This window comes from Bubalus kerabau, chromosome 15 (genome assembly GCF_029407905.1).
Source record: "Bubalus kerabau isolate K-KA32 ecotype Philippines breed swamp buffalo chromosome 15, PCC_UOA_SB_1v2, whole genome shotgun sequence".
Lineage (NCBI taxonomy): Eukaryota > Metazoa > Chordata > Mammalia > Artiodactyla > Bovidae > Bubalus > Bubalus kerabau.
In genome coordinates this window covers 83103779-83117103 of record NC_073638.1, presented here as the reverse complement: position 1 = coordinate 83117103, position 13325 = coordinate 83103779, and the positions used below count along the sequence as shown (strand labels likewise).

The window sequence follows — 13325 nt, the reverse complement described above, 5'->3', positions numbered from 1 at the left end:
TCACTCTTTTCTTTCACTTTCATCAAGAGGCTCTTTAGTTCTTCTTCACTTTCTGCCATAAGTGTGGTGTCATCTGCATATTTGAGGTTATTGATATTTCTCCCGGCAATCTTGATTTCAGCTTCTGCTTCATCCAGCCCAGCATTTCGCCTAACATATAAGTTAAATAAGCAGGGTGACAACACACAGCTTTGATGTACCCCTCTCCCAATTTGGAACCAGTAAGTTGTTCCATGTCCAGTTCTAACTGTTTCTTCCTGACCTGCATACAGGTTTCTCAAGAGGCAGGTCAGGTGGTCTGGTATTCCCATCTCTTTCCGAATTTTCCACAGTTTGTTGTGATCCACACAGTCAAAGACTTTGGCATAGTCCGTGAAGCATAAGTAGATGTTTTTCTGGAACTCTTTTGCTTTTTCCATGATCCAGCGAATGTTGGCAATTTGATCTCTGGTTCCTCTGTCTTTTCTAATACAGTTTGAACATCTGGAAGTTCATGGTTCACATACTGTTGAAGCCTGGCTTGGAGAATTTTGAGCATTACTTTACTAGCATGTGAGATGAGTGCAACTGTGCAGTAGCTTGAATATTCTTTGGCATTGCCTTTCTTGGGATTGGATTGAAAACTGACCTTTTCCAGTCCTGTGGCCACTGCTGAGTTTTCCCAATTTGCTGGCATATTGAGTGCAGCACTTTCACAGCATCATCTTTTAGGATTTTAAATAGCTCAACTAGAATTCCATCACTTCCACTAGCTTTGTTCATAGTGATGCTTCCTAAGGCCCACTTGACTTCACAGTCCAGGATGTCTGGCTCTAGATGAGTGATCACACCATCATGGTTATCTGGGTCATGAAGATCATTTTTGTACAGTTCTTCTGTGTATTCTTGGCACCTCTTCTTAATACCTTCTGCTTCTGTTAGTTCCATACAATTTCTGTCCTTTATCGAGCCCATCTTTGCATGAAATGTTCCCTTGGTATCTCTAATTTTCTTGAAGAGATCTCTAGTCTTTCCCATTCTATTGCTTTCCTCTATTTCTGTACATTGATCACTTAGGAAGGCTTTCTTATCTCTCCTTGGTATTCTTTGGAACTCTGCATTAAAATGGATATATCTTTCCTTTGCCTTTAGCTTCTGTTCTTTTCTCGGCTATTTGTGAGGCCTCCTCAGACAGCCATTTTGCTTTTTTGCACTTCTTCTTCTTGGGGGTGGTCTTGATCACTGCCTCCTGTACAATGTCATGAACCTCCATCCATAGTTCTTCAGGCACTCTGTCTATCAGATCTAATCCCTTGAATCTATTTCTCACTTCCACTTGATTATAAGGGATTTGATTTAGGTCATACCTGAATGGTCTAGTGGTTTTCCCTGCTTTCTTCAATTTAAGTCTGAATTTGGCAATAAGGAGTTCATGGTCTGAGCCACAGTCAGCTCCCAGTCTTGTTTTTGCTGACTGTATAGAGCTTCTCCATCTTTGGCTGCAAAGGATATAATCAATCTGATCTCAGTATTGACCATCTGGTGATGTCCATGTGTAGAGTCGTCTCTTGCGTTGTTGGAAGAGAGTGTTTGCTATGACCAGGGTGTTCTCTTGGCAAAACTCCATTAGCCTTTGCCCTGCTTCATTCTGTATTCCAAGGCCAAATTCGTCTGTTACCCCAGGTATCTCTTGACATCCTACTTTTGCATTCCAGTCCCATATAATGAAAAGGACATCTTTTTGAGTGTTAGTTCTAGAAGATCTTGTAGGTCTTAATAGAACCGTTCAGCTTCAGCTTCTTCAGCATTACTGGTTGGAGCATAGACTTGGATTACTGTGACATTGAATGGTTTGCCTTGGAAACAAACAGAGATCATTCTGTCATTTTTGAGATTGCATCCAAGTACTGCATTTCAGACTCTTTTGTTGACTACCCATTGCACTACTCTGGCCTGGAGAATTCCATGGACCATGGGGTTGCAAAGAATCAGACAGAACTGAGTGACTTTCATTTTCACTTTCTTTCACTTTCATAGCAACACTCTAGTTGTGCTTTTAAAAAATATATTACCTCATTTAACTGTTATAATAATTGTTTTCCAAGGATCTAATTACCATATCATTTTATAGAGACAATGAGGCTCAAAGATGTTATTTCATGAACAATGTCTCCTAGGTTTTATATTATAAGGCTGCTTTTGAACACATATGTACCTCTTTTCAGAACCCAAGCTCAACACTCCATGGCACACTTTCTTTTAAGAATTTCTCCTTTGGCTATGTATGCCTCTACAATATGCAATGAATAAATATAAGCTTTAGTTTAAAATAAATTCAATTAAATTTCAGTTAGGAGCATGTGTCCCAGAAATCACTCTGCATGGGTCCAAAGCTTGACTCTGTCAGTTGATACTCAGATAAACTTACTCAAAACACTTAACCTTTTGTAGGTTTGTTGAGAGGATTAAGCATATTTAAGCATGTTAAACTTAAATGTGTACTTGGAGTGAGCTCTGTATAAATGTAACCTGTTGATAGATTCAAGTGATTTGATTTGGAAGATGTGTTTATAGCAAATGTGTGATCAGTCAGTTCAGTTCAGTTCAGTCGCTCATTTGTGTCCAACCCCATGGACTGCAGCATGCCAGGCTTCCTTGTCCATCACCAACTCCTTGAGTTTACTCAAACTCATGTCCATTGAGTCTGTGATTCCATCCAACCACCTCATCCTCTGTCATCCACTTCTCCTCCCGCCTTCAATCTTTCCCAGCATCAGGGTCTTTCCAAATGACCTTCTTCACACCAGGTGGTCAAAGTATTGTGTGGTATAGGACAAATAATAATCTCTTTCTGCACCTCAGTTTGTTCATTTGCACAAGTGGGAAATTAACAATATAATCTGCGTGGATCTTTCAGCTTCAACAGCATGTAACTGTTAGATAATTCATTTGCTAAGTTTTTTATTCCACTCTATGCTTTATTTTTTCCCCACTTTTTTTGACTGTTTTGCGTCTTTGTTGCTGCTCACGGGCTTTCTATAGTTGTGGTGAGTGGGGTACTTTCTGGTGGTGGTGCACGGGCTTTTCATTCCCACGATTTCCCTTGTTGTGGAGCTTGGGCTCTAGAGTGTGTGGGTTTCAACAGTTGTGGTGCATGGGCTTGGTTGCTCCACAGCATGTGGGACTCTCCTGGATGAGGAATCCAACCCATGCCCCCTCCATCAGCAGGCAGCTTCTTAACCACTAGACCACCAGGGAAGACCAAAACTATGCTTCAGATCAGAGAATCAAGAAGAATAATTTATTGCCATCATAAAGTGATAAAATAACAGGGTGTTTATATAATTCCAGGGCAAACTCTTTGCTGTTTACCAGATGCTCTTTGCTTTCTCATTACTACAGAGAATTTAGAAAATTCCCATGGAGAATGGTACAGAGGTGACGGACTTCATCCTGGTGGATCTAACCAATGCTCCAGAACTTCAGATCCCCCTCTTTATTGTGTTCACCCTCATTTACCTCATCAGTGTTTTTGGAAACCTGGGGATGATCACACTGATCCTGTTGGACTCCTATCTCCACACCCCAATGTACTTTTTCATCATTAATCTGTCTTTGGTGGACTTTGGCTACTCCTCAGCTGTCACACCGAAAGTGATGGCTGGGTTTCTTAGAGCAGACAAGGTCATCTCATACAATGCCTGTGCTACTCAGATATTCTTTTTCGCAGCCTTTGCCAGTGTGGAAAATTTCCTCTTAGCTTCAATGGCCTATGATCGCCACGCTGCAGTGTGTGAACCCCTACATTACACCATCACCATGAAGACAAGTGTGTGTGCCCGTCTGGCCATAGGCTCCTACGTCTGTGGATTTGTGAATGCCTCCATCCATGTTGGGGGCACGTTCAGTCTTTCTCTGTGTAAGTCCAAGGTGGTCCATCACTTTTTCTGTGATATTCCAGCTGTCATGGCTCTCTCTTGCTCTGATAAACATATTACAGAGGTGGTTCTCGTTTTAATTTCAAGCTTTAATGTCTTTTTTGCTCTTCTGGTAATATTTATTTCCTACCTTCTCATATTTATCACTGTCTTGAAGATGCACTCAGCTAAGGGATACCAAAAAGCTTTGTCCACCTGCGCTAGTCACCTCTCAGCCGTTAGCATCTTCTATGGGACAATCATCTTCATGTACTTACAACCCAGCTCCAATCACTCCATGGACACAGACAAAGTGGCCTCTGTGTTCTATGCTATGGTCATCCCCATGCTGAACCCTATAGTCTACAGCCTGAGGAACAAAGAGGTGAAAAGTGCATTCAAGAAGGTTTGGGGGAAGGCAAAATTCTCTCTAGGATTTTAATGCCACATCATGTACAATAATCTAGTTTTGTTCCTCTTAAGTCTTTCTATTCACATTTTTAGACTTCAAGTACATTTAATTGCTAAAGTTATATTCTTACCACTCAGAAATCTGTTGTATAATAAAAATAAAATATATGTGATACTTGAATTAAATATGGCTCAAGTAAAGCATAAGACATTTTGAGTCCTGCTTCTTAAAAATATTTCTAATGGTTTTTGACTTATTCACTTGCTACACAGGCATTTCCTCTATCACATGGCAGTGCAAACATACATGTAAATCAGTAGGACCAGCAAGTTCATGAACAGAAACACATATGTATGCTCTGTGTGGGCATATGATCACATACACATTGCCCTGGCAAATATGTGGTATAGGTGGTTTATAATACAATAATTTAAGATAATTTAAAGGTATTAAAATGCAAATTTATGTCTAATCTTCTTTATTTCTTTAATGGAATATCTGTTTTAAGAGTCTTAATTGGTTAAAAAAAAAAAAGTTATGTAATCCTAAATGAAAGGATGGGCTTCATTGGCACACTTTATTGAAAGACACATAAATATCACATTCAAATGAAGTTATATTTCTGTCTTGGCTGAGTCATTTTGTAAAACCAAATGTTCACATTACAATTTTCAAAAGGATGAACGAACTTGAATATAAGAAAAATAAAGAAAAATAAAAGCATTTTCCATTATTTATATATGACCACAAAGTTTAATGATATTTTTTAAAAATGCAGAGAGTATTGATAACATTGTGCATTTTTCTGTCTGCAAATGCTTTGAAATTGTTGATGCTTCTCATTTGTTCATACTTTAGTTGAGTTAGGTCACCTTTTTTGCTCTCCAAGTCTTCTCCCGGCTCCATTCACACCAATTCCCTTGCTATTTCTTGACAACTTCACATGTTTCTGCATCAGAGCCTTTGAATTTGCTGCTCCGAGTGAATGTCCTTAAATGTTACCCTAACCCAGAGACTTCCCTGCAGGGAGACGGCATATTGCATATTGAGTGCATACTGCATATTGAGTGCAGCACTTTGCACAGCATCATCTTTCAGGATCTGGAATAGCTCAACTAGAATTCTATCACTGCCGGGAGCCAGCGTCAGGCACTCCGCCCATGGCAAAGGTCATGAGGAAGGAGGCTCAGCATACACAAAGGCAGGATCCAGCCTCAGGAGTCCCCCTGGAAATTCTCGAGCATCTACCCCCAAAACCAGAGTCTGCCTACTTTCTGCTTTGTGCTTTCACCTACACCTCTGACTTTACGGGGGGCTGTCCCCCACTACCTCTCTCTGAAAAAAGAGTTAGCCTACAGCTCCAGTTAATAATTCCTGGGTGTGACAGTGTTTCAACCTACAAACTCCTTTGGAAGTCCTCTAGCCTGCCTGAATAGGTTTTTTCCGGCAACATGTGATTGTTCAGAGCCTCCCAACTGTGAGAGGCAGGAGATGTTCTAAGCTGTCTAAACACAGATTCCTTTGAGTAGTTAAAAGATTGATTAGAAATTGTATTGGTGAAGGGTTTTTCACTTGTTGGGCCAATGTTTGCTGCTAAGTCTCCATATCCCTTACCTACTGTGTCCTTGGCAGTGTATTGATTGATATAATGGGTGTATGGAAATGTAAGTAGTGGCCTCAATGTTTGTAACCTTGGACCTATAGGAATGCAACTTTATCCAATGCTTTTTTGGAGGCTGGCGCCTGACTTTAGAATAATCACCTTTAGAGAAAAATAAGTTTCTTAAAATGTTAACAGGCCTCCTGGCCAGAAGATGATGTAAATCACCTAAACTTTTGCATATGATAAGTTTGAAAGCCTGGCTTTGATTAGGATCAGGAACTTCTGTCCTTGCATGACTCTATCCCTTCCCCCATTATCCTCTATGCACAACTTAAGGTATAAAACTACTATTGGAAAATAAAGTACGCCTTTTTGTTCACCGAAATTTGGTCTCCCCATGTCGTTCTTTCTTTCACCTTCTAGCTGAATTTTTCCTCTGAGGCGGGGAAGCTCGTCAAGCCTACTAATTTTGCCTGGGCTTCGAAGATCTGACCGGGGAGGCCTTAGTGTCTCCTCTCCTTCGGGAGAACGAAAGGATGCCTGCGGCTTTCGTAGGTGACGTAAATTCCCTGCTTCGGAGTTTTATTCAGCCTCTTTTCTTTACTGAATTTCTTCGCTGAGCTATCCTTATTTCACCACTCTTTATATCCTTAATAAACGCTTAATTAAGCAGTTGTTTCCTGATCTTCGCCGACGCCGTCCCCACTTCGAATTCCCTGGATCCACCGGGGCTGAACCCCGGCACTTCCCTGACTATCTTTATAAAACACTCTCTCATCCCCTTACACACCAACTCTTAACCCTGTATTTTTCTTTATAATCCTTATCAACACTCACTCATGTATATTTATTTGCCCTCTGGTTTGTTAACTATTTCTCCCTGTTAGAATGTAAGTTCCTTAAGAACAGTGACTTTATCTCGTTTTCTCATCATGTGATTCTCTGTACTTAATGGTTATGTGTTTCATAGTAGATTCTCAGTAAACAATTATCAAAAGTACAAATAAATTGAGTCTTTTTTGCATCGTATGTTAAATCTTTGAACTGCTGATGATTATATTACAGTGTATTCCCCTTAGTAAAATCAAAATCAATTAGGGTATTGGAACATAAATTTATATTGAACCTTTATTTAATTGAAAAATTGTCCAATGTAGAGGAAGAGTTTTGCCATTTTTCAAATGAAGGTATCATTTTATTGGCACATTTTATGGAAAGCTACCTAAGCATAGCATTTAATGGATTATAATAATATTTCCATCTTGACTCAGTCATTTTGGAGAAATAGCATCTTCACATGATAATTTTCAAAGACATAAAATGACTAGAGTAGAAGAAAACTGGTGGGGGTTAAACTTGTTTAAGTTTAACCAGAGAAGTGAGAAAACACAGAAACAAAGGGAAGTAGTCAAGGGAGACCAAATAATAACAGTTTAGTAAGTAAGCAAAGTCTAGGCCCTTTAGTTCCTTCTCAAGGGCTGTAGATAATATTCTGGGCCACAGATACCGAAACCCCCACCAGGTGGAGACATGATGATACGTAATGACCAGACTGTAGTCACGACATAAGCTGCCACAATTTCAAGAATTGGCCAAAAAAACATGGGAGCAAAATGACCCTGGAACTGAAGCTTCATTGTCATTAAAACAATCAAAAGGACACTGGTCAGACCACTGAAGACCAGTTTCAAGATGACTGTCAGAGCTGACTGTGTTGTGTCTACATGTAGCTCCCCCTCTCAGCCTATGAAAGCTCTTGCCCTCTGATTGTTGGGGTTGGGGACAGAGCTGGCCTTTGGACAGGAGTCTGCTCTTCCCGCCAGTTGCCATCATCCAAAACGAAGCAAATTTTCCTTTCCACCAACCCTGCCTTTAATGACTTTTGAGTGGTGAGCAGTCAGAACCCACTTTCAGTTACACAATGAACTTTTGGAATCCACAGCATCTGATAGATCATCTGAAACCATCTTAAACATTTTTTCCTTTGGAATTATGTCTCATTAAGTGGTGAGTAACATCAGATAGATTCTATATAGTAAGTCACAAAAGACACAAAGATAAGAAACTATTAAAAGTTTTTAATATTTGATTCAATTTGGAAAATTACTTCATATGCTGAATGTATAATTAACTCATAACTCTAAGGGCTTCCCTGGTGGCTCAGATGGTAAAGCATCTGCCTGCAATGTGGGAGATGTGGGTTCAATTCCTGGGTCGGGAAGATCCCCTGGAGAAGGAAATGGCAATCCACCCCAGCACTCTTGCCTGGAAAATCCCATGGACGGAGGAGCCTGATAAGTTACAGACCATGTGGTTGCAAACACCCATATTGAATGTAAATATAACCTATATTCAGTAAACTAGTATGAAATATAATTATCACTTGATTTTTGCCTTCCAGTGATCTGTAATAATGCTACACAATGGTATTTGTTCCTTTGCCTTCTCTATCTCTATGCAATTAGAAGCATTCAGCATCTCAAGATTTATAAGACTGTGCTTTAATGCCTTAAGGCAGTCATGCTGATTCTAGTGGGACAAGCATAATTTTATCTCACCAGCGTGTGTTGATGGGATACTAGTGACATTCCCTCTAGCTCTAAAGTCTATGCGATGAGGAATGTTTCTCTTGCTAGAATCATTTTGTTATTATTATTTTAAATGTTTTTAAAATTTTAGAGTACTCTAAAATTTTACAGAGGTATTACGGACAATTCCCATATACCCATTCCCTGACCCAGTTTCCCCTACTGGGACTCTCTTTACCATGTGTGAAAGGGAAATTCTCTCAGTCGTGTCCTACTCTCTGTGTTTCTCCAGGTCAGAACACTGGAGTGGATAGCCCTTCCCTTCTCCAGGGGACCTTCTCAACCCAGAGATCGAACCCAGGTCTCCTGCATTGCAGGCAGCTTCTTTACTGGCTGAGCCACCAGGTACCTTTGTCAAACTTGGACATCAACATTGGCATTACTACTATTTAAACTTTAGATTTTACTTGGATTTTGCAATTTTTTCCAACCAATTTTTTTTCTCTTCCAGGAGACAACTCAGAAACAACATTGAGTTGACATCTCACGGTTCCTTCATTCCTTCTTGTCTATAACAGTTTCTCAGTTTTTCCTCATTTTTCATATTCCTAAAGTTTTGGGGAATACTAATTAGATGTTTTGTAAAGTCTCCTAACTTGCATTTGTTTGAATTTTTTTTATCATCGTTAGATGAAGGTTAGGGGTTTATGTGAAGAATAAAACCCCTATTCATCTTCTTATATAAGGGGGTACATGTAAACAACATGACTTGATGCTGTGATATTAACTTCAGTCACTGGCCCAAGATAGCTTTTCTGTTGTCCAGTGTCAAGAAAATTTCTCCCTTTTCAATTTTTTTTTTTTTTTGTAAGCAACTCACTACGTCTATTTGATCCTCCAGGCTATGGAGGACTAAGGTTGACCTCCTGCAGTGGAGGAGAATATACCAATAAATTATTTAGAATGCTTATGAAGGGAAAAAATGATCTCTTCTCCACCACTTATTTATTTATTCAATTATTTGTTTATGTAACCATAGGAACACATACTTAGTGTGCACTTTGTATTGTAATCCAATATTATATTGATTTATTTATTTTGCTTAAATTGTTCCAAGTTTGGTCATTGGAAACTCTTTAATTTTTTTTTTCCCTGTTTCCTTTTGACATGTCCCCTATCCTTTTATATTTGAACAGTTATTTATACTTGAGAGTTACAAGACACTCAGGGTCATCTTGTATTTAACCTGCTCAGTCCCAGAATTAATAAATTATTTCTTCAAAGAGCTCTGCTTTAAGCTATTAGAGGAAGATATTTAGAAAATAGGAGCCAGGAGCTAGGAAGGCTCATTTTTACTGGGGTGCCACTTCTAGGCACTCCTAGAAGATAAAACTAGGAAATATATATGTACACTAACAAACATTTGGACTCCCCTGGTGGCTCAGTGGTGAAGAATCCACCTGCAATACAGGAGTGTGGGTTCAATACCGGGGTCAAGAAGATCCTCTGGAGAAGAAATGGCAACCCACTCCAGTATTCTTGCCTGGGACATTCCATGGACAGAAGGAGCCTGGTGGACTACAGTCCATGGAGTCACAAAAGAGTCAGACGATGTAGAGACTTAATAACAATAACAAATACATACATCCAAAGGTGTGTTTCTTTCTATATCAATCTATCTATGTCTACAGTAGGAGAAGGCAATGGCAACACACTCCAGTACTCTTGCCTGGAAAATCCCATGGATGGAGGAGCCTGGTAGGCTGCAGTCCATGGGGTCACTAAGAGTAGGACACAACTGAAGCGGCTTAGCGGCATATCTACAGTAAGCTAAATAATACATTCATCCTGCTGGTTCTTTCAGCCTTCTCCACTTACTTATGTGTGACTTCCCCTCTCTATTCCTGGATTTCTAAGGGTTTTTATCATGAAATTGGATTTTATCAAATAATTTTTTCTGCAGCAATTGATATGATCATGTTATTTTCTTTACTAGCATATTAATATGCCAGATTACAGGGACTGATATTTAAATGTTGCATCAGCCTGGCATACATGAAATAAATCCCATTTAGTTGTGGTGTATAATTCTTTTTATACTTTGCTGGATTTGGTTTGGTAATATTTTGTTGAGGACTTCTGCATTTATGTTCATGAGAAATACTGGTCTGTAACTTTCTTTGATTTTAATGTATTTTTCTGGTGTTAGCATTAGGGTACTTTCTATACTTGGGGTTTTTTTGGGTTTTTTGTTTTGTTTTGTTTTTTTGTTTTTTTTTTTTTTTTTTGGTCACTTGCAATTAAAAGACATTATAAACTTGTATTTAAATATTGTTGAATTAGGAAACCTGAGAATAGATCACCATGTGCTTCTCATTCATGGCTTTTATTTTTATTTTCTTCCCCAGCTGAGTTGGAATGCTTTTGCTGGGACAAAGTTGATCCAACACCAAGAGCAATGTGTAAATAGGCCGAGATAATGCGAGTAAATAGAGACAAAGAAGCATGCCTTTTCCTCCTGTATTTAAGACATAAAATCCACAAAATTCTCCATGTTTGGTGTTGTGTCAAGAAGCCTATCATGACCGCTGTGGGAGCTGAAGTGTGAGAGAGGACAGCTTGGGAAACTGAGCGACGGCGGTGGCAGCACTCTGCCCCTCATGACGGGGTTTCCTCCGGAGTCCCCAGCCCCACCCATCGCGTAGATGTGATTGCTGAGACTGGATCATGGATGGACAGAGCACAAATCAGCTCTGGCCAACTTAACAGAAAGGAGTTTATTGGAAGAATAATGAAGTACTCACAAAACCAAGAAAAATGATGGCTAATTAAGCTCAGGAAATCAGTGTTAAACAAAGAAAACCAGAAGGCAGAGAACACAGGCAAGATAAAACCCCTGAGATAGTTTTGTTAAGACAATTCCTCTGACACACCCATCACTTCTGCCTTAGGCCGTCATAATCACAGCTGAAGGCCCTTTGCTAATGTCACATGCCACGGCATCCGATATCAACAAATTCTGACTGTCCCAACTTTGATACGTTATCTATGGCATCCCCTTGACCGAGATAAGTACTTCTGTTGCTGGCTGAGCAGTGAGCATGGTAAGTATAATGACAATAATAAGTGTAAGTCTAGTCGCTCAGTCGTGTCCAACTCTTTGCTACCCCATGTGCTGGGGTCCAGCCCCGGTGGATCCAGGGAATTCGAAGCGGGGATGGCGTCCGCGAGGATCAGGAAACAACTGCTTAATTAAATGTTAATTAAGGATATAAAGAGTAATAGAATAAGGATAGCTCAGTGAGGAAATTCAGTGGAGAAAAGAGGCTGAAATAAGGATAGCTCAGTGAGGAAATTCAGTGGAGAAAAGAGGCTGAATAATTCAGCCAGAAGGTGAGAGAAAGAACCACATGGGGAGACCAAGTTTCGGTGAACAAGGCCCACACTTTATTTTCCAAAGTAGTTTTTATACCTTAAGTTATGCATAGAGGATAATGGGGGAAGGGGTAGAGTCATGCAGTATGCCAGGCTTTCTTCCTGCAAACTTATCATATGCAAATCTTTAGGTGATTTGCATCATCTTCTGGCCCAGAGGCCTGTTAACATTTTAAAACCCTTTCTTCAGAAAACTTATTTTTCTCTAAAGGTGATTAGTCAAGCACCACCCTCCAAAAGCATTAGATAAAGTTGCATTCCTATAGGGCAAAGGTGTGGTGGGCTATAACAAGAAAAAGGGTCCAAGGTTGCAAACATTAAAGCTACTACTTACACCCATTATATCAATCAATACACTGCCAGGGACACAGCAGGTGAGGGATATGGAAACTTAGCAGCAAACATTGGCCCAACAAGTGAAAAACCCTTCACCAATACAATTTCTAATCAATCTTTTAACTGCTCAAAGGAATCTGTATTTAGACAGTTTAGAACATTTCATGCCTCTCACAGTTGGGAGGCTCTGAGCAATCACATGTGACCGGAAAAACCTATTCATGCAGGCTAGAGGACTTCCAAAGGAGTTTGTACGTTGAAACACTATCACACCCAGGAACTTTATTAACTGGAACTGTAAGTTAACTCTTTTTTTCAGAGAGAGGTAATGGGGGACAGCCCCCCTGTAAAGTCAGAGGTGTAGGTGACAGCACAAAGCAGAAAGTAGGCAGACTCTGGTTTTGGGGGTAGATGCTCAAGAATTTCCAGAGGGACTCCTGAGGCTCAATCTCACCTTTGCATATGCCGAGCCTCCTTCCTCATGACCTCTGCCCCTGGCACCCATGGACTGTAGCCTATCAGGCTCCTCTGTCCACGGGGTTCTCCAGGCAAGAATACTCAGTGGGTTGCCATTTCCTTCTCCAGGGGATCTTCCAGACCCAGGGATCAAACCTGGGTCTTCCGCATCACAGCCAGACGCTTTACCCTCTGAGCCACCAGGGAAGCCCAATGACAATAATAATAGCTGTCATTTAAATAGTTTCTTAGAACATTGATGCTGCTCTCCATGCTTTATATGTCTTAACTTATTTAATCCTCACAACAACTCCATGAACAGGTACTATTATTCCCATTTTACTTAGGAAATGGAGGCTTACAGACACTAAATAACTTGCCTGAGGTCCAGGGCAGTTTGGACAGAACCAGGGCTTGAAATCATGCCTCTTTAGAGGTTCTCTAGGAGACCCTTGAACATGCTGTTGTATAGATTTCCACCAAGTTTCACATACTGGGGAATTATCAAAAATAGGAAAAGTTAGGGTAAATAATGTCCATTTCTGGAAGAACAGAAATGGTATGGACCTAAAAGAAGCAGAAGATATTAAGAAGAGGTGGCAAGAATACACAGAAGAACTATACAAAAAAGATCTTCATGACCCATGATGGTGTGATCA

The 13325-nt window shown here is 40.1% G+C and overlaps 1 protein-coding gene across 1 annotated transcript; it reads left to right on the top strand.

Moving 5' to 3' along the window:
- Window positions 1-3399: 3399 nt before the first annotated feature.
- Window positions 3400-4338, top strand: LOC129628597 (olfactory receptor 5B2-like). The gene has a single exon (XM_055548047.1). It carries the CDS (start codon window positions 3400-3402, stop codon window positions 4336-4338), a length of 939 nt encoding a protein of 312 aa, XP_055404022.1.
- The last annotated feature ends 8987 nt before the right edge of the window (window positions 4339-13325 follow it).

Bases quoted from the DNA above. Each gene is read 5' to 3' on its own strand.
- LOC129628597 (XM_055548047.1), top strand. From the start codon at position 3,400: ATGGAGAATGGTACAGAGGTGACGGACTTCATCCTGGTGGATCTAACC.